General features: G+C 38.8%; 1 protein-coding gene and 1 pseudogene across 1 annotated transcript in view; one reads left to right on the top strand and one right to left on the bottom strand.

The window, feature by feature from the left end:
- The first annotated feature begins 325 nt into the window (after positions 1-325).
- FAM13A (family with sequence similarity 13 member A) overlaps positions 326-26427 on the top strand; it is a 325132-nt gene continuing 299030 nt past the window's right edge. Inside the window, exon 1 of the mRNA XM_023195427.2 lies at positions 326-520. Within this exon, the coding sequence (XP_023051195.2) occupies positions 494-520 (27 nt within the window). The 5' untranslated portion in view covers positions 326-493. The remainder of the gene's footprint in view (positions 521-26427) is intronic.
- Positions 9770-10551, bottom strand: LOC111528681 (annotated as a pseudogene).

The following is a 26427-nucleotide window of genomic DNA, read 5'->3' as shown; positions in this document are numbered from 1 at the left end:
AAATGAATAATGTGCCTGCAGTTTTAAACCTGAGTCTGAATACGTACGTTTTTCTTAGAGCTGTGTGGAGTCTGGGAAGCAAGTCTGTGTTTTCACTTTATGCACTATTGGTTCTATTAATGAATGCCACCAGGTGACTGGCAGTTTTCTAAGCCAAAGAAGCCTGTGTGTGGGACCTAGGGAGTCAGGTTTAAGAAAAAGATGTCAGCGACTTAAGACCCGGTCACGTGACTCCCTCTACTTGCCAGCACTAAGGCTGTGGATCAAATTTCAACTCCAGGCAGTCCTTCCAGCCATGTGGGTTCAGCTGAAAGAGAAGCAAAACCAGTCTTCCTAAAATGTTAGAAGCTGCACTTCGCTAACCTCGGGGCCTTTGGATTGGAAGCTGTTTTTCACATCAAAGAATACATGCGGAATGGAATTTTAGTATTTTGCTGTCATTTTAATATTTTCGTCTGGTCTTCCTCAGTTCTTCCGGACGCTTCCTGAGAGAATGGGGGCAGGAGCTCTAGCCATCTGTGTAAGTATAGGCCTTCTTCTGTCTTCTGTGTTTACTGCCAGTTTTTAGGAGAGGGCCTTGCCTTCCTTGTTTTGATGAGATGTTTGTGTAACTTATTTTTCCTTCTCAGGAGGTGGGGAAAGATTTGTTACTTAAATTCCTATCTACTTAAATGGGTATTAGGCAGGATTTGGGATGGCATTCAGCGTATTTGTGCACTTTAGTTTCCAAAAAAGGTGAAAGATGCATGCTGATTTATTCTGTTAAGTCAACTTGATTTAAAGTAGAGCACTTTTAAGCGTTTTAGACTTTCTTGTCCCTGAATAAACATGAATGCTTCATTGTAGCTATTAGAAAAATCTTGCGGCTAGCTTGAGAAGGAATTGAAGTAACCATTAATTTATTACTTTTGAGTATGTGCGTGACATTTTTCTGTTTTATTTTTCTATTTTCATGTAGTAATTCTGGAGTTTCTGTTTCAGCATGATTTCTGAAAGTGGTGGTGGAAAAGCCTAATTGATAAATGTTTGTGTATCCTTAAACTGTAGAAATGAATGGTTGTCATTACACAGTAGCATTCATAAGTAACACTGAAATAAAATCCTTGGGAAAATGTGCTTATTTCTGGGGTTTTAGAATTTTTAGAATTCATGAATTTCTAAATTATTCTGCTGGTGCTTGTACAAAACCTTTTGTAATAATCAAATATTGTCAATTATATTATTTACAGGATGCTGTAATTTAAATTTTGATTGTCCTATGTAGAAAATGCATACATCTGTATGGGAATTATACATATTTATATTTCAAGTTGCTACTGTATTCCATAGGGACATTTTATTTTCTAAAATGTATTAAATGAGAAATATCTTCTTCCTTATTATCACCTTAACTGCTCCTTAAAAAATCACACTCAGGCCAGATCCTCTTTTTTTTTTTTTTTTTTTTTTTTTTCTTTTCAGAAAGAGCTGCAATTTGCTGTAGCTTCTGATGGCATTCTGAAATGTTTAGAAATATCTGGGCAATTTTTGACACACAGACACCAAATGGTCACCAGATGGTAGACAAGCCCCAGAAATTAAGTTTTCTTAGTGAAACTGCAGGATGACCTTGTTTCCATGCTTAAAACTTTTCAGCACCCTGTGTGTCACTCTGTCTTTTCCTTTTAACTCTGAGGCTTAGTAGCATGCAGGTAACCATGTGGTTATTCTTTTTTTTTTTTATCACCCCAAAGAGTTTCCTTCAAAATCTGATTTATCTATGTGTAAAATACTGACTTTTATTTTACTGCAGAGGTGGCCCTTCTATTTTTCTAGCTTTATAAAAGAAACAATATGGAACTGAAAATGTGTAGAATGAGGCAGCAGATTGACCTGTTTGTCATGCAGATTAGTAGTCATCTCTGATTGTCTGATTAGATCTTTACTTCTTTCTCTTGACCTGCAATATATTGATATCTACCTTGATTGGAATGCATACTGACTCATGTATAAAACTTTATATTTTCCCTTAATTTATATCCAAAGCATGTATAAAATTGCAGTTAAAGTTGACATAAAAATCACACAGTTTAAGAGATTATTCACTCTGGTAGATGAATAATTCTCAATCATTTCTACCCTTCTCCTTAAGGTTGGCCTTTGATTGTGCTGTGTCTCAGTTTTACTGTAGGAGGAAATACATTTTCAACAGTTGTACCATAGCATGTCTGGAAAAAGATAGCTTTTGGAGAACAATAACAACAAAAATCATAACACAAAAGGGAGAACTAAGTCACACAGTGACACATTTAAAGAGCTGATATACTACTTTTTACTTTGTGTAGGAGTGAAGAGAAAGCTTTTCCTCTGCTCTTTCTGCAATTTTATAGAAATGACTGGCAATAGATTAATAGGAGATAAAGAGTTGCAAATTTATTAATGTGTGTATGGATGTGAGAGTCCCACAAATATGAGATTCAAAGAAGGGCCAGGTGGTTGAAGCTTAAATGCCTTCTTTTTGGGGAAGAGAGAAGTAGGGAGCTGCAGGTAATTTTAGAGAGGTAGTAAATAATTTTTCAAGTGAGATTCAAATAATTTTTAAAGGATTCAAAGAGCAATGGCCTGGGACAGCGTTTCCGTGAGCTATGGTGAGGTGGTGGAAAGGTGAGGGGTGGAACTTCACTGTGAACGAAGGTTGTCTTTTTATGCAGATAAAGTTTCCCAGCCAATCTCTTGGAGCTATCCTCAGAGGAATAGATGAAAAGTCAGTGTGGATGTGGTGACAACTTTTAGTCTCTTTTCTGATGGATAATTTTTCATGGTTATTTGATGAGATTCTCAGGAAGCAGGTCTTAAGACAATTGCATTTCTTTTGGAAAGAAGCTTCCTTAATCAGATAAGGAAATTCCAGAGAGAGTCACTCTCAGTGCTTTAGGAAAGAAAAAGGATCAGAGAGACTGAGGGTGGGTCAGGAGAGTGGAAAGGCAGAGAGAGACCTTGGTTCTGAGGCTCATTTCTGAGACCTTTTAGTTAAAAGTACCCAGCATGCCAAAACACCATATTTTGGGGTATAGCTTTTTGAACCCCAACATTTGGAACTTATATACTTAGACATATATGTAGCAGCTACTCAAGTATCCTGCTGCTGAAGATAGTAATACTTCAGACAGTATAATGAGTACTAGATATTTGTAGTATGTGTGTGTGTGTGTGTATGTGTATGTGTATACTCTTGAAGTGGGACACAGATTGGTTCAAATAAACTCAGTTTCTATGTCCATTGACTAACCTACTTTATCTTCCTCATTTCTTTTCTTTTTAAAACTCTTTGCCATGTTAGTGTTAAGAAATTTTGCTGCTCATACTACATTAGGCTCAAAAATGTATTGCCAATCATGTACAAAGAAAATTTAGCTGCTTTACTGTAACAAATCTGTTTTATTTTCAGTAAACCACCTATCCTGAGGCAGCGTAGGAAATTATAGTTGCCAATTCATGTTATTTTAGTCTCTTCTAGTTTTAAGTGTCACTTTTGGATGATTCTGTTTCTCTCAGGTGAATTGTGAGTCAGATTTTCTGCTTCTCCTGCTGTTCTATCCAATATGGCATCAGGATGTATTAAAGACCGGTGGGCTGAAACTGGTAGTTTGCATATTCTAGTGGATGAAGAAGGAGGAGTTGAAATGCATGTGTAGATTCTTATACTCTGGATATTATGATTTCTGGTGAATTTAGGTCTCAAATCTATGACTGGTGAATTTGTGAATTGGTTCTCTTGGTAATATCAGTGACTAACAGTCCACCCCTCCTGATTTGTCCCCAGTTCATGCTGGTGCTGATAATTTCAACAATGTCCCAGGCCTCGTAATCTTTCTAACTTGGGGACCTCTGTTCCTGTAGTCTTACAACCTCGTACCATCAGCTACCTTCCACATACCCCATAGCGCAAGCAGGAACTTACGACTGCATTACAGAAAGTCATGTACCAAATTGAAAATTCCATTCATGGGATTTATTGAATCAACTTAAATCACAGCAAGAAGAAAGAGGAAAAGGATGAGGGTAGGTTTATCTACTTTGAAAGGTCTTAAGTGGGAGGAAAGGACCACACTCCTTGAATTCTGTGTTACTTAACATTCAAATGTCCTGTTGCTCTTGCCTTCTCTGCCACATCGGCCTTTCCTGATCATGGTAATATGTGTGGCAAACACCATTCTGATGAGATCTCAAATGGAAATGAGGAACGTTGTTGGAAACTGGAGGAAACATGATTTTTTTGTTATAAAGTGGTGAAGAATTTGACTGAATTGTATTTGTGTTCTAGTATTTTGTGGAAGGAAGAACTTCCTTGTGAAGGAAGGAATTAAATTGTATATTTACAATTTGAGCAATTAAATTGTGAGCAATTAAATTGTATATTTAACTAAAGCATTTTCTAAGTAAAGTGATGAAATGGTGGCTTGGTTTCTCCTCACTGCTTGTAACTGTTTACTATGACGGCTTATAGTTCACTATAAGCAGTTTCCTCCCCCTTGGTTTCTCCTGACTGGCATATTGTTCTTTGTACATATGTGAGAAGGGATAAATGACCTAAAGATGGAGTTGTTAATCAGAACGGAAGCAGAACTTAAAGATTTGGGAAATTCTCAGCCTATCCATATTATTAAAAATTAAGATAGCCAGTTGGGGGAGAGAGTTCTAGGTGGGGAACACTAAAAGTGTGGCCAAGCCATTGTTTTATAAGGAAATTAGTATGTATCAGCCATGTCAACAGAAGCCAGGAGCTATTCTCCAAGACCAGGGAAGAATTACCCCAAAGGCAATTTAGAAATCATCAGGGCTATTACTCCCATTCCAGGCCCAGAGTGCAAGTTCCCTGAAGGCAGAGTAGTTTCAAAGGAGGGACTACTGTGCCTGGTGCTTCTGGGACTTCAGAAAGTGCTACCCAGCACCACCTCCTTACATCTTAGGCTCAGCTCCCACACTGTAGTGCCACACTTCACAGCTGCCCCAGTGTGGCTCCAACAGGCCCAGTGAAGCAAGGTGGCTGCCCTTCCAAAGGGTACAGGCAGCAAACTTTAGTGACCACAAAGAGCTACCTCTGCCAGTTCACAGACTGCGTGAGACATAGTAGCCTGGCTGCCCCTATATAGGTTTCAAAGGATGGGACCAACATTTCAGAGAGACAGTGTGAGATTTAGGCAGAGAGTTGCTGCAGGACCAACCCACCAAGCCGCTGGGGCAGGAGCACCTAGAGACTTAGGGGTTCAACCTCTGCCCAGCAAAGCTGTGGGGGCAGGTCCTAGTGGCCTGAAGGTCAGAGATTGAGCCAAAAAGGATTATTCTTGAGCCTTAAGGTCTAATGAAATTTGTTCCATTGGGTTTTGGATTTTTTCATGACCTGCCATTCCTTTCTTCTTTTCTGTTTCCCCTTTTTGAATGGAGTGTTTATCCTATGCCTGACCCGCCTTTGTATTTTGGAAGCTCATAACTTGTTTGATTTCACAGGCTTACAGCTAGAGAGGAGTTAGCCTTGGTATGAATTATACTTTGAGTCTTACCCATAGTTGATTTAGATGATATTTAGATGAGACTTTGGATGTTAGACTTTTGAGTTGATGCTGGTGTGAGTTAAGATTTTAGGGACTGTTAGGATGGAATGAATGTATTTTGCATATGAAAAGGATATGAATTTGAGAGGACCAGAAGTGGAATGCCATAGAGCAAATGTTTGTACCTCCAAAATTCACATGTTGAAACCTATTCTCCAATGTGATGATATTTGGAAATGAGGACTTTGGGAGGCGATTAGGTCATGAATGTGGTGTCTTCATGAATGGGACTATTACCCTTATAAAAGAGACCCCAGAGAGTTCCTTGACCCCTCTGCCATGTAAGGAAACAGCAAAAAGATAGCCATTTATGGAACCAGAAAGCCAGCCCTCATTAGACACTGAATCTGTAGGTGCCTTAGATCTTGGACTTCCCAGCCTCTAGAACTGTGAGAAATAAATTTCTCTTGTTTATAAGCACACCCAGTTTATGATATTTTTTGTTGTAGCAGTGTGAACAGATTAAGACAGTCTGTTAAGCTACTTCCTTGCATATTATCTATATGTAGTTGTATCTGTCCTCATTGTTTCTCTTGTTCTCTATTTAGTAGAATCAAATTTTCTTGAGTAGTACAACAAACAAATATTGCATAAGTTCAAGATTCAAGACCATGATGGTTATCTTTGTAGTTTTTTTTTCGGGGGGGGGGGGGGTGGAGATAAGAGTCTTGCTCTGTTGCCTAGCCTGGAGTGCAGTAGTATGATCTCAGCTTACTGTAACCTCCACCTCCTGAGTTCAACCAATTCTCCTGCTTCAGCCTCCTGTGTAGCTGGGATTACAGGCACCCACCTCCACACCCGGCTGAGTTTTGTATTTTTGGTAGAGACAGGTTTCACTAGTTGGCCAGGCTGGTCTTGAACTCCGGACCTCAGGTGATCCATCCGCCTCGGCCTCCCAAAGTGCTAGTATTACAGGCGTGAGCCACCATGCCCGGCTTTAGTTCTAGTTTGATGTTTGGTATCAGGTTCATCCCATGCAGACTACAGTTAGGATTTTTAAATACCAAGATTAATTTCTTGATTTTTGTTAAAAAAAAAAAAAAAAGCTGTTTTTTATTTGGAGTTTTAGAAAGAACATGAGTTTTGTCCAGGCACAGTGGCTCACACCTGTAATCCCAGCACTTTGGGAGACCGATGCATGTGGATCACTTAAGGCCAGGAGTTCAAGACCAGTGTGGCCAACATGACAAAACCTGATCTCTACTACAAATACAAAACAAAATTAGCTGGGAGTGGTGGCACACACCTGTGTGTGGAGCTTCTCAGGAGGCTGATGCATGAAGATCTCTTGAACCCGGGGGCGGTGTTGCAGAGATCGTGCCACTGCACTCCAGCATGGGCAGCAGAGCTTGTGAGACTCTGCCTCAAAAAAAGAAAAAGAGAAGAAGAAGAAAGAAAGAACATGAGTTTTGTTTGGAGCCTTGCATACCTGGCATTCCTGGTTTTCCTCACTGCCTACACTCTGATTCTAGCCATTAGGGAGCAGTGTGGTGCTCTCTTGTTAGATTTTAGGTAATATTTCACAATCTGTTCAACTTGCCTGTACTATTTGTCTTTCTCAGTAGCAGACTGTAAAGTTTAGACAGAAAGGATCATATCTTATTTGTATTTCTTGCCTCTTGCTCTGGGCTGGACAGTAGTAGTTGTTAAATTAATGTTGCACAAAACAGAATCCCATTCTCTAGATTTAGAAGTTTCACCTAAGTGTATTTTAGATTTAGATAAGCCATTTGAAGACCAAGGACATGACTGTAAAACATTTTATCTTGGCCGGGTGTGGTGGCTCACGCCTGTAATCCCAGCATTTTGGGAGGGCGAGGCGGGCAGATCACGAGGTCAGGAGATCGAAGCCATCCTGGCTAACACGGTGAAACCCCGTCTCTACTAAAAATACAAAAAAAAAAAAAAATTGCCTGGTGCGGCGGCGGGCGCCTGTAGTCCCAGTTACTCCGGAGGCAGGAGAAAGGCACGAACTCGGGAGGCGGAGCTTGCAGTGAGCAAGATCGCGCCACTGCACTCCAGCCTGGGTGACAGAGCGAGACTCCGTCTTTTTTTTTTTTTTTTTTTTTTTTTGCAGCGAAGTATCGCTGTGTGGCCCAGGCTGGAATGCAGTAGGGTGATTTCCGCTCACGGCAAGCTCCGCTTTCCAGGTTCACACCATTCTCCTGCCTCAGCCTCCTTAGTAGCTGGGACTACAGGTGCCCGCCGCCACGCCCGGGTAATTTTTTTGTATTTTTAGTAGAGAAGGGCTTTCACCGTGTTAGTCAGGATGGCCTTGATCTCCTCACCTCGTGATCTGCCCTCCTCGGCCTCCCAAAGTGCTGGGATTACAGGTGTGAGCCACCGCGCCCGGTCCTGATGGTTCTTTTTATAAAAATTGCAGTTTCCCATCTAGTAAGATTTAGCAGTATAATTGTAAATATTTTGAACTTTTCTCTTGAGTGTCCAACTAAATACTATAGAAGTCCTCTTACTATAAAATTGCATGCAGTCCATGCAGGTGCACATGTTCCATCTCAGATAGTGTGCAGGCTGGCCAGTGTGTGGCTTTCCCTCAGGTAGCCATGCAATCCGCATTAGGGTAATAAGTGCCAAATGTCACAACAGTCAAACTAGAATCCCAGTAACTCAAGGAAACAAAGATTTATTTACAGATTAATCAAAGTCCAATGCAGGCTGACGGAGCTCTCCTCCATCTGGCCACTGTGGTACCAGGCTGCTTTCATTCTGTGGAGTATTTGCTACCTTAACTTGAGACCTTGAATCCTCCAAGGTTACATCAGGGAAAGTAAGAGATGGATGAGGTGCAGATGCTTTTATCTGTCTCATCCTGGAAGTGACTCACCTCTCTTCTCCTCACAGTTCATTGCTTTGATCCAGTCACATGTTCCCATCTAAATGTAAAGGTAGTTGAGAAATGTAGACAAATATACCATGGAATAGTAACAGTCTATTTCCCTATAAGGAATTATATACTCCAGGTGCTGCTGGCAGACATCTAACCGATGGATAAAGGTAGCCTAAGGATGAAGACTTTATATGGTGATGAATGGTAGAATAGTGATGATATCCTTGAACCTCTGAATCCACCAACTTAGAGTCTTCCTTCTACTGAACTCCTTTGTATTACTACAATATGATAATAAATGTCATTAGTATTTTAGCCAGTTTGAGCTGGAATTTCAATTACTTGCAGTCAGAAACATCTAATCAATACACTTCATCTTACAATGCGTTGCTATTCTGTGATTTGGGAAGGCTTTTCATGAAATGAACTGGAGCAGGATTTGAGAGCAGGAATGACATAGCTTTGCTTTGAGTCTTGGGTAGGCCACTTGCCAGGCTTTTGAACTTGGGCAAGATACTTAGCCTCTCTCACTTTCTTCACCTATCGAATAGGGATAATAGCAGCCTAAATTGGATTGTTGTGTACATCAAATCAAACAATAATGTGAAAATACATTGTAAGCTATGTAGCATCCTAAAAATTTTACCTTTGTGAAATGGCAGGCTACTTTGTGTCTTGCCTTATGGTAGTTTCCTTAATACTGTTACTATTGGTTCATTGTACTTTATTTTAAATAAAATGAAAGGAACTCTGTGATCTGAAGAGACTGTTTATATTATTGGATTTGGACCAAACTTTAACCAGAATTAAACATTTAGTTGTGCTTCTCTATACAATAAACCAATAATTGAAGTGTTTGAGGAAGAAGAGGTTAATGAAAGGCAAACAAAGGCATTATATATTTTCTTCTGTAAACTTGTAGTGCAAGTAGAATTTTCATCTATGTTATGCAGAATTCAGAAGTCAAACAAAAGCATGGTGTCTTATCTCTTCAGGCTGCTATAACAGATCGTAGCATGTGGTCAATTACTTAGTTATAGATTAGTGTTAAGAAGCTGTGAGAGAGTATGGGTAAAATCACTAGAATCTAGGAGATTTGTTTTAGGGTCAGTTGTTTTGAGTGAGTGTCAGCGTAAGTAAGCTTTAATGATAGTGGTAGGAAGCGCCCACCAGCATGAAGCAGCATAGAAAGTGAAAGAATGGGCTAATTGGGTAAGAAAGACTGTTAAGACCAAGAGTTAGATTAATGTGATCTAATCTTTCTTTTTTCTTTTAAACAACAATTCACTGTTTATTTGTGCAAAGAAAAAAGATATGCTGCTACTATAATTTAGCTACTGCTCTGTTTGGTGGCCAGCCTCTTGTCTTCCTCTTCCGCAATAGTTTTAAGTCGGATGCCCTTTCACCTAAGGAGAGAAATCCAAGGCTTATTGCCATTACCAGTGACAAAACTGTCAGAAACCCTTGTGGCAAAACTGTTGCCATTGTCATCCTTCACATGCACCACATCAAAAGAACCAGAATGTCTTTCTCTGTTGGTGATCACACCAAGACGACTGAGGTTGGCTCCACCGATCACCATACACACATTGCCCATGTCGAATTTGATCAAGTTGATTGTCTTGCCAGTCCCTAAATCAGTCTGCACAGTTTCATTCATCTTGATGAGAGGATTTGGGTAGCGGATGGTTCAAGCATCATGAGTCACCAGGTGTGGGATTCCCTTCATCCCCACAGTGATCTTCCTCACTTTGCACAACTTTTACTTTGCCTCTTCCACTGTGATGTGGTGAATGGCAAAACGGCCCTTGGTGCCCATAGACCAGGTGGAAATGTTCACCTGTCTTCTCAATGCTGATGACATCCATGAATCCAGCAGGGTATGTGCTATCCACTCGAACCCTACCATCAACTTTAATGAAGCGTTGCATACATATCTCATCTCCAGTCAATGTGTACTTGAGTCTATTCCTGAGGAAGACAGTCAGGGGAAGACATTCCCTCAGCTTGTGGGGACCTGTCAATGGACAAGGTGCAGATACACCTGTTAGTTTGTCGAGCATCCAAATGCTTCTGAGCTGCAACAGGCTTCAAGTGCTTCTTGGGGCCCCGGGCAATGGCGAAACCCTGTGATGGAAGAGAATCTCTTCTTTTCCGGTGCAGCCATACTCTCAATGTGATCTAAATCTTAAAACTGAATTAGGAAAATTAAATTTTAGAGACAAGGAAGAAACTTTTGTCCAGTAGTTCCTGGAATGGAAACTATAAGCAAGCATACTTTAGCTGTTATCTGCAAATATGAATTTACAATGGTTTAAATAGTGATACTACAGTGAGTAATAGTATAATTAAGTTTACGTAAATTGTATAATTAACATGTAAATAGGCAGACTGGAGATTTAAAAAAATCATTCAATGAATGGTTCATGAGAAAAAATTCCATGTTTTGTTTTACTCCAACTTTGAATTATTTCAGCTACCCCCTTTAGGAATGTTAACCTTGGAGGGGCTACCCTATCAGATATTAGAATAACAAATTAAAGCAATTTTGTAATGGCTAGTCACTTGGAGAAAAATAATTGGTTGATTTTCTTCCTTATGATTTAAACTACAGATGGATGAGAATGTAAATATGAAAGTGAAATCATAAGAATAATAGTATATATGTGAATTAAAGAAAAGTAATTTTGGATTGAGGAATGCCTTTCTAAAGAAAGTTGGTAAATATATCCTTACTAGTTGTATTAGTTTTTCTACCAATTCAGTACTTTAACCAATTTCAAAAGAACATCATGGTACTTCTTATTTATTTTTATGGTATCTTCTTTTTTCAAGTTAACTTAATATTTTGGCAAATCAGAAAGTGAAAATATTAGAGACTCTTAAAAATGAGATAATTAGAGAACATTACTATGGAATTATTAAATTTTTATTCTATTTCACTGTATAAAAATGTATACATTACTTAAAATAATACAATAGACTGGAGGTGGTGGCTCACGCCTGTAATCCCAGCACGTTGGGAGGCTGAGGTGGGAGGATCACGAGGTCAGGAGTTCGAGACCAGTCTGACCAACATAGTGAATCCCCATTTCTATTAAAAATACAAAAAAAAAAAAATTATCCAGGTGTGGTGGTAGGTGCCTGTATTTCCAGCTACTTGGGAAGCTGAGGTGAGGAGAATCACTTGAACCTGGGAGGTGGAGGTTGCAGTGAGTCGAGATCACGCCACTGCACTCTAGTCTAGGCAACAGTGCAAGACTCTGACTCAAAACAAAATGAAATAATAATTCAATAAAACTCAGACAAATGTTCTATTCTATGAAAAATGTACAGAGTGGCAGTGAAAATGATATGCTAAAGAGAAACAGTTGTTGAAAGAGAATTTTGATATAAAGTTGTCAAATAATAAGAACTTAATTAGCTTTTGTGGTTATTCCAAAGATTTCTTTAATGTTTAGGAAGGAAGTTTTAGTTAAAATGTAAAGAAATGATGTCATAGATTTTTTTTCCTGTGGTTTACGCTGTAAAAAAATCACGTAGGTCTAGTTTTCCGCACATTTGACTTTTCTGAAACTATATATAAACAAGTGAGTCTTCATTTGACACTGTAATGCTGTAATTCTCCTACAGCATTAAGGTCATTAACTTTAAATGTGTCTTTGTAATTTTTTTTTTTTTTTTGAGTTAGGGTCTTGCTTTTTCGCCCAGGCTGGAGTGCAATAGTGAGATCATAGCTCACTACAGCCTCAAACCCCTGGGCTCAAGCAGTCCTCCCACCTCGGCCTCCCAAAGCACTGGAATTACAGGCATGAGCCACTGCACCCAGCCTGAGTCTTTGTAATTTTATAAAAATTCAAAACACTATTCTGTTTTTAACTTTACATTCCAGTAAATGTGTTGAGAAATGATGGCAAGAATAATCTTTCCAAGAATATTTTTTCAGATTTAATTGATAGTGACCTCCTACAAGATGGTTCTTTTCTGTTTAAATCTTTTGTCTTGTTAAAACTGCCAAAAATGATGAACAGAAGATGTAAAATAGTGACATTAATAGCTTTCCACCTTTTTCCAAATAACCAAAGGATTCTACGTGTATAAATGTTTCTGTGTTTCAGGTTTTTTGTACATTAGTGTAGCAGTAGTAATCTCTTAAAAGTGACCCACTTCAAAAGTTATCTATTTCATCTAAAATTATTGAAAAGCAATAGTATGTTATTAGACTGAAGAGTATGGAATCTTTCAAAAAATATTAATATCAATATATTATTTCTACTGATAGTAGTCTTATTTTGACAGGAAGTTACCAAGCACTTGTTGACTTTCTATTTTATTAACAGCTCTTTTGAGGTATAATATACATACCATATGTATACTCATTAAAACTGTACAGTTTAATGACTTTTGGTAAATTGACCAACTGTGCAAGCATCACCAAAATCCAATTCTAGAACATTCTCACCATCCCTCCCCACCCCCACAGGACAACCACTAATTTGCTTTATGTCACTATGCATTTGCCTTTTCAGGACATTTGATATAAATGGAACGCATATGTTCTCTTGTGATCAGCTTTTTTCACTTAGCGTAATGTTTTTGAGGTTCATCCATGTTGTAGCATGTATTAGCATATCATTTTTGTTGTTGAATAATATTCTATTTATAATATATCACATTTTATTCATTAATAGATACTTGGGTTGTTTCTGATTTTGATTATTATCAATAATGCTGCTAGGAACATTAATATACAAGTCAAGTCTTTGTGTGGATATGGATTTTCATTTCTTTTGGGTAGGTACCTAGGAGTTGAATTACTGGGTTGTGTGGTAATTTTGCATTTAACATTTTAAGAAACTGCCAACCTTTTCCAAAGTGGTTGTACCATTTTATATTCTCACCAGTAATGAATGAGGGTTCTAGTTTCTCTATATCCTTGCCAACATATAGTATTGTTAGTTTTTTTTCTTATAACCATTGTAGTGAGTTAGTAGTGCTATCTCAATTTCTTCATGACTAATGATATTGGGCATATTTTCATATGCATATTAGCCATTGTATATCTTCTTTGGCTAAATGTGTTTTCATATCTTTTGCCTGTTTCTTAGTTGTGTCATTTTGGTTTTATTGAATTATAAAAGTTCTTTATGTTCTGGATACAAGTCCTTTATTAGATACATGATCCACTGGGTGTGGGTTTTTGTCCTCTCTTCCAAATCACTAAAGCCACTAGTTTTCACTGCTGGTTCCCCCTGTGGTAACACTACTATGCCAGCCCAGCCTAGGGCATGGAGGGTTTGGGAACAGGCCTAGGCAAGAGTGCTGCAAACTCCCACTATTCTTAACTATACTTCATCTCCCATTCATGAATAAATGTTTCTCAGTTTAATTTTTATATCTTTGATCAATTTCTAGAGCCCTGGAATTTTTTTTGTTTGGTCTCGTTTTATACATTTTTTTTAGGAGAGTATTTGCAGACCTCTTCACTCTACCATCATGGAGTTCAGCAATAGGTCTTGACTTGTGTTTATATAGAGAATTTAACTTTTTATAATAACTATTAATTTTCTTGTGAGAGTAACATGTCTGGAGTATAAAATGAGAAACTGCAGAAAACTTAAGAGGAGAAAATAAGAATTATTCAAGATTTGACAACCCCCCCCAAAGAAAAACCACTTAATATATTTGTATATGTCCTTCTAAAGTTTTTCTGTGATCATGTAGACTTATAAAAACAGATTACACTTGACATGAGTTTTATCGCCTTCTTCTCACTCCACCCCCGATAACAGTATGTTGCAAATATCTGGCAGTCCCTTCGTATAAGATAGGAGTCTTGCTCACTGTTGCTTGCCCTTCCCCTGTGTTCAAAGGCCTGGTTGGAGAGAGAATAACCTATGAAGAAGCTCTAACTTTTGCTGGGCACTGCCAAATTGCCTTCCAGAAATTCAAGCCACTTTAGATCCCATCAATACTTCTTTCCAACATTCATTTCTCTTTTTCCTTTTTCTTGTTTTTACTTAAAAAAAAATTTTTTTTTTTTATTACTCTTTGGTTTTTACTCAACTCTTTGAGTTAGTTTTCTTTTCTTTTTGAGATAGGGCCTCACTTTGTCACCCAGACTGGAGTACAGTGGTGTGAGCATGACTCACTGCAGCCTTAGCCTCCCAGGCTCAAGTGATCCTCCCACCTCGCCTCCTGAGTACTTGGGATTATAGGCGCATGCTTCTACACTCGGCTAATTTTTGTATGTTTTGCAGAAATGAGGTTTTGCTATATTGCCCAGGCTGGTCTTGCACTCCTGGGCTCAAGCAGTCTGACTGCCTTGGCGTCCCAAATCACAGGCATGAGCTACTGTGCCTGGCCACTCTTTTCTTTTTTAAAAATTTCTATGAGTAGAATGGATAACAAATAGTATCACATTATGATTTTTGCCCGTCTTCGATTATTAGGAGTTTTACTACCTTCTGAGAAAATCTATTTCATCAATAGAAGTGACTTATTTCTTCTTTATATGTCTTAAAATGTGTCTCCATGTAACTGCCATTTACTTTCTCCTACAGTCTGAACCATGTGGCAGCTCTTTTAAAACCTGAATATGTTCCAACCTCCAATCTTCTCTTTTGTGTATAATTGTTCCAGATTTTTCATTTCTTCTTCATGTTACATGGTTGTATTTTTACTTTATTTTTAATTTTTTTCCTGGTCTTTTCATCAAACTTTCCCAGCCATTGAGTAATTGGTTAAAATTTGTTCTCTGGTAGTTTGGACAAGGAAGGTTCAGGTGTACAGTATTCTTGTAGCCTTTGTCTGTTCAAATTGTAGCTTTTATAGTTGAAGGACAGCTTGGCTGATTATTAAATTTGTCTCATCCTTTCTTTTTTTCTTTCTTTTTTTTTTTGTTTTGAGATGGAGTTTCACTCTTGTCGCCCAAGCTGGAGTGCAATGGCGCGATCTCAGCTCACTGTAACCTCCGCCTCCTGGGTTTAAGCGATTCTCATGCCTCAGCCTCCCAAGTAGCTGGGATTACAGGCGTGTGTCACCATGCCTAGCTAATTTTTGTATTACTGATAGAGACGGGATCTCTCCATGTTGATCAGACTGGTCTCAAACTCCCAACCTCAGGGCATGATCCGCCTGCTTTGGCCTCCCAAAGTGCTGGGATTACAGGCGTGAGCCACCGTGCCCGGCCTTGGCTCATACTTTCTTTCCATAAATATTTTGTAAGCCTTTCATGCTCTTCCAAGGTCAAATAACTGCAATCTATAAATTTGAGGCTACTCTTATTTTTCTTTTATTACATGGTGACATGATTTTTGCTTGGCTGTGCAAAAGATTCTTTATTGTTAGTCTAATAATTTCCTTATAATATATCTTTGTACAGACTGTTCTGGGTTTGTGATGTGCCTTTCAATATGTAAACTCAAAGCACTTCTATTTAAACAAAGTTTTTGTGAATTACATCTTTAAATACTCTATTCCATTGTTTGATTTTCTTCATTGGGGATTTCTAAGAGTGGAAATGGGGCATAAAGTGGCATCAGTTAGCTGCTTTCTGTAACTCTCAAATCGTTCCGATTTCTAAAAATGTTTCATTATATCTACTTTCCTCATTTCCTCTCTGCCCCTTACTGAGGTGAACAGTTTCTGTTCTTCTTTGTGTTCTTATAATTTAGTCTTCACTTCTGAAATGTTTTTCCTTTCCCTTTTCCCCGTTTCCTGAGTTCCACCGGTCTCTACTTCACATTCTCCTATTATCTGATCACCTCAAAAACACTTTTGAAGTAAAAAAAAAAAAGAAAAAAGAGAAACGCATGTTGGAAAGAAGAATAGGTGGGATCTAAAGTGGCTCAAATTCTTCCCTGAATTTTTTATTTCTGATTTGTGTTCTTTCATCATTGTGATCAATTCTTTAACTTTTTTTTATTGTGATAAAATATACATAAAATTTACTGTTTTAACTATTTTAGGTGTATAATTCTGTAGGATTAAGCATATTCACAGTGTTATGCATCACTACCACTATCCATTTCAAGAACTTTTTATCACCTCCAAAATAAACTTTATACCCATAAAACAATAACTTCCAATCCTCCCACCTCCCAGCCCCTGGTAGCCATTGTTCTTCCCTCTGTCACTGTATGTTTGCCTAGCCCAGGTATCTCATATTAGTGTAACTAGACAATTTTTGTCTTTTTGTGTCTGGTTTATTCACTTTGCATAATGCTTTCAAGGTTCATCCATCTTGTAGCGTGTGTCAGAAGTTCATTCCTTTTCAAGCCTGAATAATATTCCATTTTATGTATATTCTACCTTATATTTATCCATTCATCTGTTGTGAAACAATTTAGATTGTTTCTGCTTTTTGGCTGTTGTGAATAATGCTGCTGCGAACATTGTTGAACAAATGTCTGTTTGAGTCCCTGCTCTCAGAGTATATACCCAGAAGGGGAATCATTAGATAATGTAGTAAATCTATGTTTAACTTCTTGAGGAACCATTTAGCTGTTTCCCACTTTGGCTATTCTACTTTGCATTTCACTGATGATGCACAGGGGTTACAACTTTCCACCTCTTAACCAATACTTATTATTTTCTTTCTTTCTTTTTTTATAATAGCCATCCTAATTGGTGTGAAGTGATATCTCATTGTAGTTTTGATTTGCATTTCCCTAAAGACTAGTGATGTTGAGCATCTTTTAATGTGCTTATTAGCCACATTATGTCTTATTTAGAAAAATGATTATCCAAGTCCTTTGTTCATTTTCGAACTGGGCTATTTTTTGTTGTTGAATTGTTGGAATTCTTTCCATATTTTGAATATGTATTCAGATATATGAATTGCAAATATTTTCCCCTATTCTATAGGATTCTATTCTATGTGTTGTGTCTTTTCACTCTATGATAAGTGTCTTTTTTTTTTTTAGATGGGGTCTCATTTTGTTGCTCAGGCTGGAGTACAGTGGTGAGATCATGGCTCACTGTAGCCTCAACCTCCTGGGCTCAAGCAGTCCACCCACCTTGGCCTCATGAGTAGCTGGGACTACAGGTGTGTGTCACCATGCCCAGCTTGCTTGCTTGCTTGCTTGGTTATTTATTTATTTATTGTATTTTGTAGAGACAGGATCTTGCTATGTTGCCCAGATGTCTTGAACTTCTGGACTCAAGCAATCCTCCTGCCTCAGTCTCTCAAAGTGTTGGGATTACAGGCATGAGCCACTGCTCCTGGCCATGGTGTCTCTTGATGCACAAACATTTTTAGTTTTGAAGTTCTATTTATCTTTTTGTTGTTGTCTGTGCTTCTGTTGTCACATCCTTATTAAAATTTTGTTAGTTCTTTTTGTTAGGTTATAGTTTCCGTCTGCTTCTTGGCAGCATTTTTCTGATGAGTTCTTGCAGGAAGATAGTGATGCTTTCTTATACTTAAAAAATACTGTTTCTATGTAAATGCTGGCCATGATCCTTTTTTCCTACTCATATTTGAGTGAGATGAAGTTTTGCGAGTTAGTAGCAAGAGTTTCCTGTGGGGTATAGTGATAACAGGCCAAAGTAGCCTTTCAGGTTTCACAGCTCAGGAGGTTCCCCCCGCTATTACTACAAAAATGACTGTTTTCTTAATACAGCCCCTCTGTTTGCCCATCTCTCCTTTGCCTCCCAGAAGCTGGCCTGGGTCAAGAGACCTCTGTTGCCTTCTCTTTGTAAACTTGCCTTCCAAGGTGATGCACTCACTCTTAGGTAGTGTATTTTTCTAATGCTTCCTGGTATCTGCCACCTTGGTGTGCCTGTAGGTGTCCTCTGTACCTTCTCCCTCCTCTTCTCTAATCAGCTGAGTCTTGTCAGCTCCTTTTGACAGTGTGCTCTCTCTTTCAGGTGGTAAATATTTGTAGGAGAGTTTGAACGCTTTCCACTGCTGGTCCTTTCTAGACTCCTGCCCCAGTGCTGGTGTGATGTCTGCCATAAGCTTTCCGCACCATCCTCACCTTTGGCATCACATATACAAATAAGAGTTTATATCTTTTCTGTTACTTTTCTTCATTGTCTTCATCTGTGTGGTTTCAGAAGAAGTGATACCACAAGATTTTTATTGGATTTGTCTTTAATAGATTCTTGAACATTTCAACAGTACCAAGTACATAGAGTCTTTTTTAATAGAAAGTTTTTAGTCTAATTTGAAAAAATTAGTTGAACTTAATTTGTGAGCTATAAGGTGATTTAAGTTATTTTAAATAATTTTTGGATGACAAAATCAATGGGCTAAATAGGAAAAAAACATAAAGAGAAATTTAAATGGATTATCTGTTAAAAATCTTTTCTTAAACTTTACTTTTCTGTGAATGTTTAAAGACTGTTGGATCCTTATTTTTCAGATCATAGACCTCTTTGAGAATATGATTTCTAAAAAAATTATATTTTATGTACTTTTAGGGTCTCATGATTCATGGATTCTAGGTTAAGAGCTATTGTCTTGGATCTGCAGTGCACATAAATAACTCTTTATGGTATGAAATGTTTCTGTAAGGGTAACGAATAAGGTATCTAAGAACTGCTTTGAGTTTTTCAAATTAATGTACTAGATTTAGAAAATTGATTTTTAGACGGCTTCAGATTTCCTTGATTTAACAACGTATTCAGTAAATAATTGACTTTCTGACAGAGCACTATTTGGGGATTCTCACATAAAATAAGTCCATAGCTAGCTATTCCAAGGTGGACATGTGCCTCTATTACGTCATCAGGCTACAAGTCCCTTTTTCCTATTTTACTGTACTTAGAGCTTAGCTTCTGGGTTGCTACTTAATTACAGCATGGCTATTGGGCATTGTATCTGTGATCTAGGCAGAAAACAGGGACATGGGGAAAAGACTGTATTGCTCCCCTTTTAAGGAGTTTTTCTGGTGGTCCCAGCAACATCTATTTATATCTTGTTCATCAAACATATATATATATGTCTATCAAAGATGTGCTGCAATGAAGGGTGGGTACATTTTAACTGAGCACTTTGTTCCCTACCATTGCAAACAAAATCAGAGTTCTCTTACTAAGGAAGAGAAACACCCATCAATAGGCAACTGCAAACTCTGCCACAGTATTCTATTTTATTTTGAGACAGAGATTTGCTCTGTCACCCAGGCTGGAGTGCAGTGGCATGATCTCAGCTCACTGCAACCTCTACCGCTCAGGTCCAAGCAATTCTTGTGCCTCAGCCTCTGGAGTAGCTGGGATTACAGGCAACCACCATCACCTCTGGCTAATTTTTGTATTTTTAGTAGAAACGGAGTTTTACCATGTTGGCCAGGCTGGTCTTGAACTCCTGGGCTCGAGTGATCCACCCACCTCAACTTCCCAAAGTGCTAGGATTACAGGCATGAGCCACCGTGCCTGGCTTGCCACACTATCCTTTTAAAGAATTGGTCACCACAAAGAAATTTTTAATCAACATTTTCAGCATTAACTCTCTTCTGTGTGAGAAATGCTTTTACATACATTATTTAACCCATTTATGCCTAGTGTTCCATTATTGGAACGCTAAGCTTGTGGGAGTTATTTATATCCTACTGCTCAAGGTCATCATCCAGGTCTGATTTTTAGCAAGAAAAATTTGCAACCTTTGGCATAATTGGGTTAATTAAACTCTCATAACAATTTTTGTTGATAATGTTTGTACATATTTATGAGGTACATGTGATATTTTATTAAATGCATAGGCTGTGTAATGATCAAGTCAAGGTATTTGACTTGATCACCTCAAGTATTTATCATTTCTATGTGTTGGGAACATTTCAAGTCCATTCTTTTAGCTGTTTTGAAATATGCAGTACTTGTTAACTATAGTCATCCTACTCTGCTATCAATCTTAGAATGTATTCCTTCTTTCTAACTGTGTGTTTGTCCTCATTAGCACCTCTCTTTATCTCCCTTATACTCACATTCTCAACACTTTTAAGTAGGTGTTATTACTGCAGTTTGACAGATGAGGAGGCAGTCTTGGGATAGATAAAAATTTTTATAAGTTCAAAAGGCTGAATGTGAGGGTGATCTGGCTGCGGTGTCTCCCCAGTGTTCCCTGAGATTGACTCAGTTGGTGACTGGAGAGTGTATTAGTCAGGGTTCTCTTAGAGGGACATAACTAATAGGATAGGTATATATATGAAGGGGGGTTTATTAGGAGTATTGACTCAAACAATCACAAGGTAAATTCCCACCGAGTCCCAAAACCTCAAAAGTAGGGAAGCCGATAGTGCAGCCTTCAGTCTGTGGCTGAAGGTCTGAAAGCCCCTAGCAAACCACTGGTGTAAGTCCAAGAGTCGAAAAGCTGAAGAGCTTGGAGTCCAATGTTTGAGGGCAGGCAGCATCCAGCATGGGAGAAAGATGAAAATGGAAGACCTAGCAAGTCTAGTCCTTCCACGTTCCTCTGCCTGCTTTTGTCCTAGCCACACTGGCAGCTGTTAGATGGTGCCCACCCAGATTGAGTATGGGTCTGCCCCCGCCAGTCCACTGACTCAAATCTTCATCTCCTTTGGTAACACCCTCACAGACACACTCAGGAACAATACTTTGCATCCTTCAATCCAGTCAAGTTGACACTCAATATTAACCATCACAGACAGCATGGGTCATCCTTCTTTATTGTTGGGTTTGCTCTTCTCCAAAGCTGCACATTCACCAAAGAGGCTGACATTCCCAGTGAGACTATACCAGTCAATGGCAAAACCAGGATTCAAACTCAAGTGCTCTAATTTCAGATCTATTCCTTTTCCAATGATGCCAACCTTATCCAAGCTAATACGATTGTCTATGTCTCTATAAAAGAGTAATCCTACAATTGTTATTGTTAATTTTTGAATTGCAATTTGGAAAGAACATGTTCCTTTTTCTCTTATGCTGTCAAAAAAATTGGTATAAGGTATAATTCTTTGTTAGCTGGAAGTCTCTTTGAGGGATTCCTATTTTTTCCAAATTTTTTATTAATGAAAAATAGCAAGCATTCATAAAAGTTGAAAGACTAGTATAATGGGCACTCTGTATACTGCCCACTTAGATTTAAAAATCAGCATTCTGTGATATTTGTACTCATTCCCTCTGTCTCTTTGTATGTTTGTATACATATGCATATATACAATATATATACAGGCATAGACACTTTGTGTTTGAAATATTTTAGTATTTGAAGACATCATTACACTGCATCCCTGTGTCAGCATGCACCTCATATGAATCAGGAATACTATAGCTGGAATAAATTAGTTCTTACATGATGTTATTATATGTTATTATACCTAAAATATTTAAAGTTACACCATCTAATATCCAATACATTTTCACATTTTCCCAGTTGTCCTGATGAGACAATTGACTGTTTTTATTTTTGCTTTTTTTTTTTAAAGAGACAGTGTCTTGCTCTGTCACCCAAGCTGGAGTTCAGTGGTGTGATCATAGCTCACTGCAGCTTCAAATTCCTGGGCTCAAGTGATGTTTTGCCACAGCCTCCTGAGAAGCTGTGGTGGGAGGATTAGCCATCATACCCAGATAATTAAAAAAAATTTTTTTTTGTGGAGATGGGGTCTCAGTTTGTTGCCCAGGCTGGTCTTGAACAACTCTCACCCCTTTTTTGATGTCAGTTATGCTTATATAAAGGTCTCAAACTCCTTGCCTCAAGTGATCCTTCTGCCTCGGCCTCCCACAGTGCTGCTATTACAGGCATGAGCCACCACACCTGGCCTAATTTTGCTTTTAAAAATGAGTAGACATTTTTTTTTTTAGCAGTTTTACATTTACAGAAAATGACTGGGAAGTACAGAGTTCCCACATAATTCTCTGTCCTTACTTCCCAGTTTCTTCTATTACTATCATCTTGCATTGGTGTGGCACATTTGTTATAATTGATGAGCCAATATTGATATATTATTATTAAGTAGATCTCATAGTTTACATTAGGTTTCCTTGTTTGTGTTATGCATTCTGTGAATTTGGTAAAATGCATAATGACGTGTCCATGTTTTTCTTTAATAAATAGGGAAATAATCAAGATTCATATATTACGTTTGAAGGTTGTATATTTTAACTTATTTTAAATATAGAACCAGTCTTTCCCTCATGGCATTGATGTTTTGAAAAGTCCAGGCTGATACAATGTTAGAACGTCCCTCCTTCTGGATTTGTTTCTTTTTTCACAGTCTCTTTTAACTTGTTCTTGTAGCTCCTGTGTTTCCTGTAAACTAGAAGTTAGGTTTACAAGCTAGTGAGCATCACCTTAAAGGTTTTTAGCAAGAATACTTGATAAATTGTGTGTTCTTTATAATGCATCACATCAGGAACACATGATGACAAGTCCTCTCATGATTAGTAATGATAAATTGGATCTTTGGGTAAAGATTTAAGGTGATTATAGCCAGATATAATTGTAATAGTGAATTTTTTCTTTGCAATGAGTATATAATCTGTGAGGTAATCTTTTTGACACTATGAAAGTCTTATTCTCCAACAACCTTTCAGCTGATGTTTCGGCAGCTGCTGATTATCCTTGCTTACGTTATTTATTAAATGATTTGTGAGAAAAACAGTGGTTTTCTAATTGTCATTCCTTCTACATTTAACTGCAGCATTCTTCTGTAAAGAAGGCCTTAACTTTTTTACCGCTTTCTCTCACTTATTATGAATTCAGGAATTTTTAATGCACTATGTTATTAGTGTATTAAATATGTTAATACGTAGGTCATATGTATTAATAACAAATTTAGCTTAACTAAATATGTCATTATTTACAGTGCTTACTCTTGGTGCTTTAACTGCCCTGAATTTGCCCAGTGGGATTCCATTACACTGGCCCATAGGTCTTGTGGATGTGCCCCCTTAGGCCTTGAGCATTTTTTTTTTATTGCTTTCTGGAGCAAGATATCTCAGCATCACCTTGTACTTTCCTTGCGCTACTTTTATTTGGTGATGGGGTGTCTTTCTATCTTACGCATTCCTTGTTAGATTTATTAACCCTAGCTCCAGTTCCAAAGAGTCTTGGAGCACATGGTTCTGAATTTAACCAGCAGTGTAACCTGATTATCCTTCAAAGTACTTCAAATATATGGGCTTTAAGTTTGTGAAGGATTGCTATAAGGAAATACAGGCCATTGATTTCAGTAGTCTAAAATTGGATTTTGTATTAAGTTAAACAGAGCTGCATACAGGTAATGTTGGCCCCCTTGGGCCCTCACAGAGCTGCCAGTATTAAAGGTTCTGGTGATGCCATAGTGTGTCATCATTAAAAGCTCAAGCACTGGAGCCTTAAGGATCTGAGGTTATGTTCTGGCTCTAAACTTTACCAGCCATATGTATTAGTCTGTTCTCGCATTGCTATAAAGAACTACCTGAGACTGGGTACTTTATAAAGAAAAGAGGTTTAATTGTCTCCTGGTTCCACAGGCTGTAAGGAAGCATGGCTGGTGAGGCCTCAAGAAACTTACAATCACAGTGGTAGGCAGAGGGGAAGCAGGCTCATCTTATACTTCTGGAAGGGCCAGAAGAGGAGGAAGAGAGGAAAGAGAGAGGTGCTACATACTTTTAAACAACCAGATCTTGTGAGAACTGACTCACTATAACCATCCACCCCCCTGGTCTGATTACCCCTCACCAGGCACCTTCTCCAACATTGGGGATTACAATTTGAGATGAGATGTGGGTGGTGACTCAAATCCAAATTGTATCATTCTGTCCCTGGCCCTTCTTAAATCTCATGTCCTTCTAACATTACAAAATACAATCATTCCTTCTCAGCTGTCCCCCAAGTCTTAACTCATTTCAGCATTAACTCAAAAGTCCAGTCCACAGTCTCATCTGAGACAAGGCAAGTCCCTTCTGCCTATGAGCCTGTAAAATCAAAACCAAGTTGTTGTTTTTTTTTAACCAAGTTAGTTTCTTCCAAGATAAAATGGAGTACAGGTGTTAGGTAAATACATCTGTTCAAAAAGGGAGAAATCAGCCAAAACAAGGGGGCTACAAGCCCTGTGCAAGTTTGAAACCCAGCAGGGCAGTCATTAAATCTTAAAGCTCAAAAATAATCTTCTTTCACTCCATGTCTCACATCCAGGCCACACTGATGCAACGTGTGGGCTCCCAAGGACTTGGGCATCTCGGCCCCTATAGCTCTATAGGGTACAGACCCTTGGTTGCTTTCCTGAGATGGCATTGAGTGCCTGCAGCTTTTCCAGACACATGACACGAGCTGTCAGTGGATCTACCATTCTGGGTCCTGGAAGATGGTGGTCCTCTTCTCACAGCTCCACTAGGCAGTGTCCTGGTGGGGACTCTTGTATGGGGGCTCCAATCTCACATTTTCCCTCTGCATTGCCCTAGTAGAGGTTCTCCATGAGGATTCCACCCCTGCAGCAGACTTCTGCCTGGACATTCAGGAGTTTCCATACATCCTCTGAAATCTAGGTGGAGGCTCCTAAGCCTCAACTTTTGCCCTCTGTGCACCCATAGGCTTAATATCATGTGGAAGCCACCAAGGCTTATGGCCTGTACCCTCTGGAGCAGTGGCCTGAGATGTATTTTGGGTCCTTTTAGCCATGGCTGGAGCTGGAGTGATTGGGACACAGGGATCAGTGTCCTGAGGTTGAGCAGAGCAACATAGGCCCTGGGCCCAGCCCAGGAAACCATGCTTCCCTCCTAGGCCTCCAGCCCTGTGATGGGAGGGGCTGCTGTGAAGGTCTCTGAAATGCCTTTGAGACATTTTCCCCATTGTCTTGGCTATTAACATTCAGTTCCTCTGAATGTTCAGCTGCAAATTTCTGCAGCTGGCTTGAATTCTTCCCTAGAAAATCGGATTTTCTTTTCTACCATATGATCAGGCTGCAAATTTTCTAAACTTTTATGCTCTGTTTTCTTTTTATTAATAAATATAAGTTCCAGTTTCAGATAAGCTCTTTGCTCATGCATATGACAATACACTGTTAGAAGCAGCCAGGTCAAATCTGGTTTGCTGCTTTGACATTTCTTCCTCCAGATACCCTAAATCATTTATCTTAAGTTCAAAGTTTCACAGATCCCTAGAGAAGGGCAAAATGCTGTCACTTCCTTTGCTAAAGCATAATAAGAGTAACCTTTACTCCAGTTCTCAATAAGTTCCTCATCTCCATCTGAGACCTCCTCAGCCTGGACTTCATTGTCCACATCACTATCAGCATTTTGATCACAACCATTCAACAAGTTTATAGGAAGTTCCAAACTTTCCTTCATCTTCCTTTCTTCTGAGCCCCTCCAAACTGTTCCAACCTCTGACCATTACCCATTTCCAAAGCTGCTTCCATATTTTGAGGTGTCTTTATACCAATGCCCACTCCTAGGTACCACATTTGCTGTATTAGTCTGTTCTCACATTGCTGTAAATATGGGTTGTGATTCAAATCCAAATTATATCATTGTGTGCCTGGCCCTTCACAAATCTCATGTCCTTACCTGAGACAGGATAATTTATAAAGAAAAGACATTTAAATGGCTCACAGCTCTGCAGGCTGTATGGGATACAAGACTCGGGAGACCTCAGGAAACTTATAATTATGATGAAGGCAAAGGAAAAACAAGCATGTCTTACATGGCCAGAGAAAGAGGAAGAGAGGAAAGGAGGAGGTGCTACATACTTTTAAACAATGAGATCTTGTGAGGACTCACTCACTATCACAAGAACAGCAAGAGAGAAATCCTCCCCCATGATCCAGTCACCTCCCACCCAGCCCTTCCTCCAACATTGGAAATTACAATTCCACATGATATTTGGGGAGAGACACAAATGTAAACCATTATCACCATGTAAACTCCCCTCCCCTCCCCTCCCCTTCCCTCCCCTTCCCTCCCCTCCCCTCCGCTCCTGTCTCCTCTCCCTCTTTCTTTCTTTCTTTTCTCCTCCCCTCCACTCCCCTCGCCTCCCCCTCCCCTCCCTCCCTCCCTTCCTTCCTCCTTCCTTCCTTCCTTTCTTTTCTTTCTTTCCTTCTTTCTTTC

The sequence above is a fragment of the Piliocolobus tephrosceles genome, chromosome 3, assembly GCF_002776525.5.
Source record: "Piliocolobus tephrosceles isolate RC106 chromosome 3, ASM277652v3, whole genome shotgun sequence".
Lineage (NCBI taxonomy): Eukaryota > Metazoa > Chordata > Mammalia > Primates > Cercopithecidae > Piliocolobus > Piliocolobus tephrosceles.
This window is presented reverse-complemented; position numbering and strand designations above follow the sequence as displayed.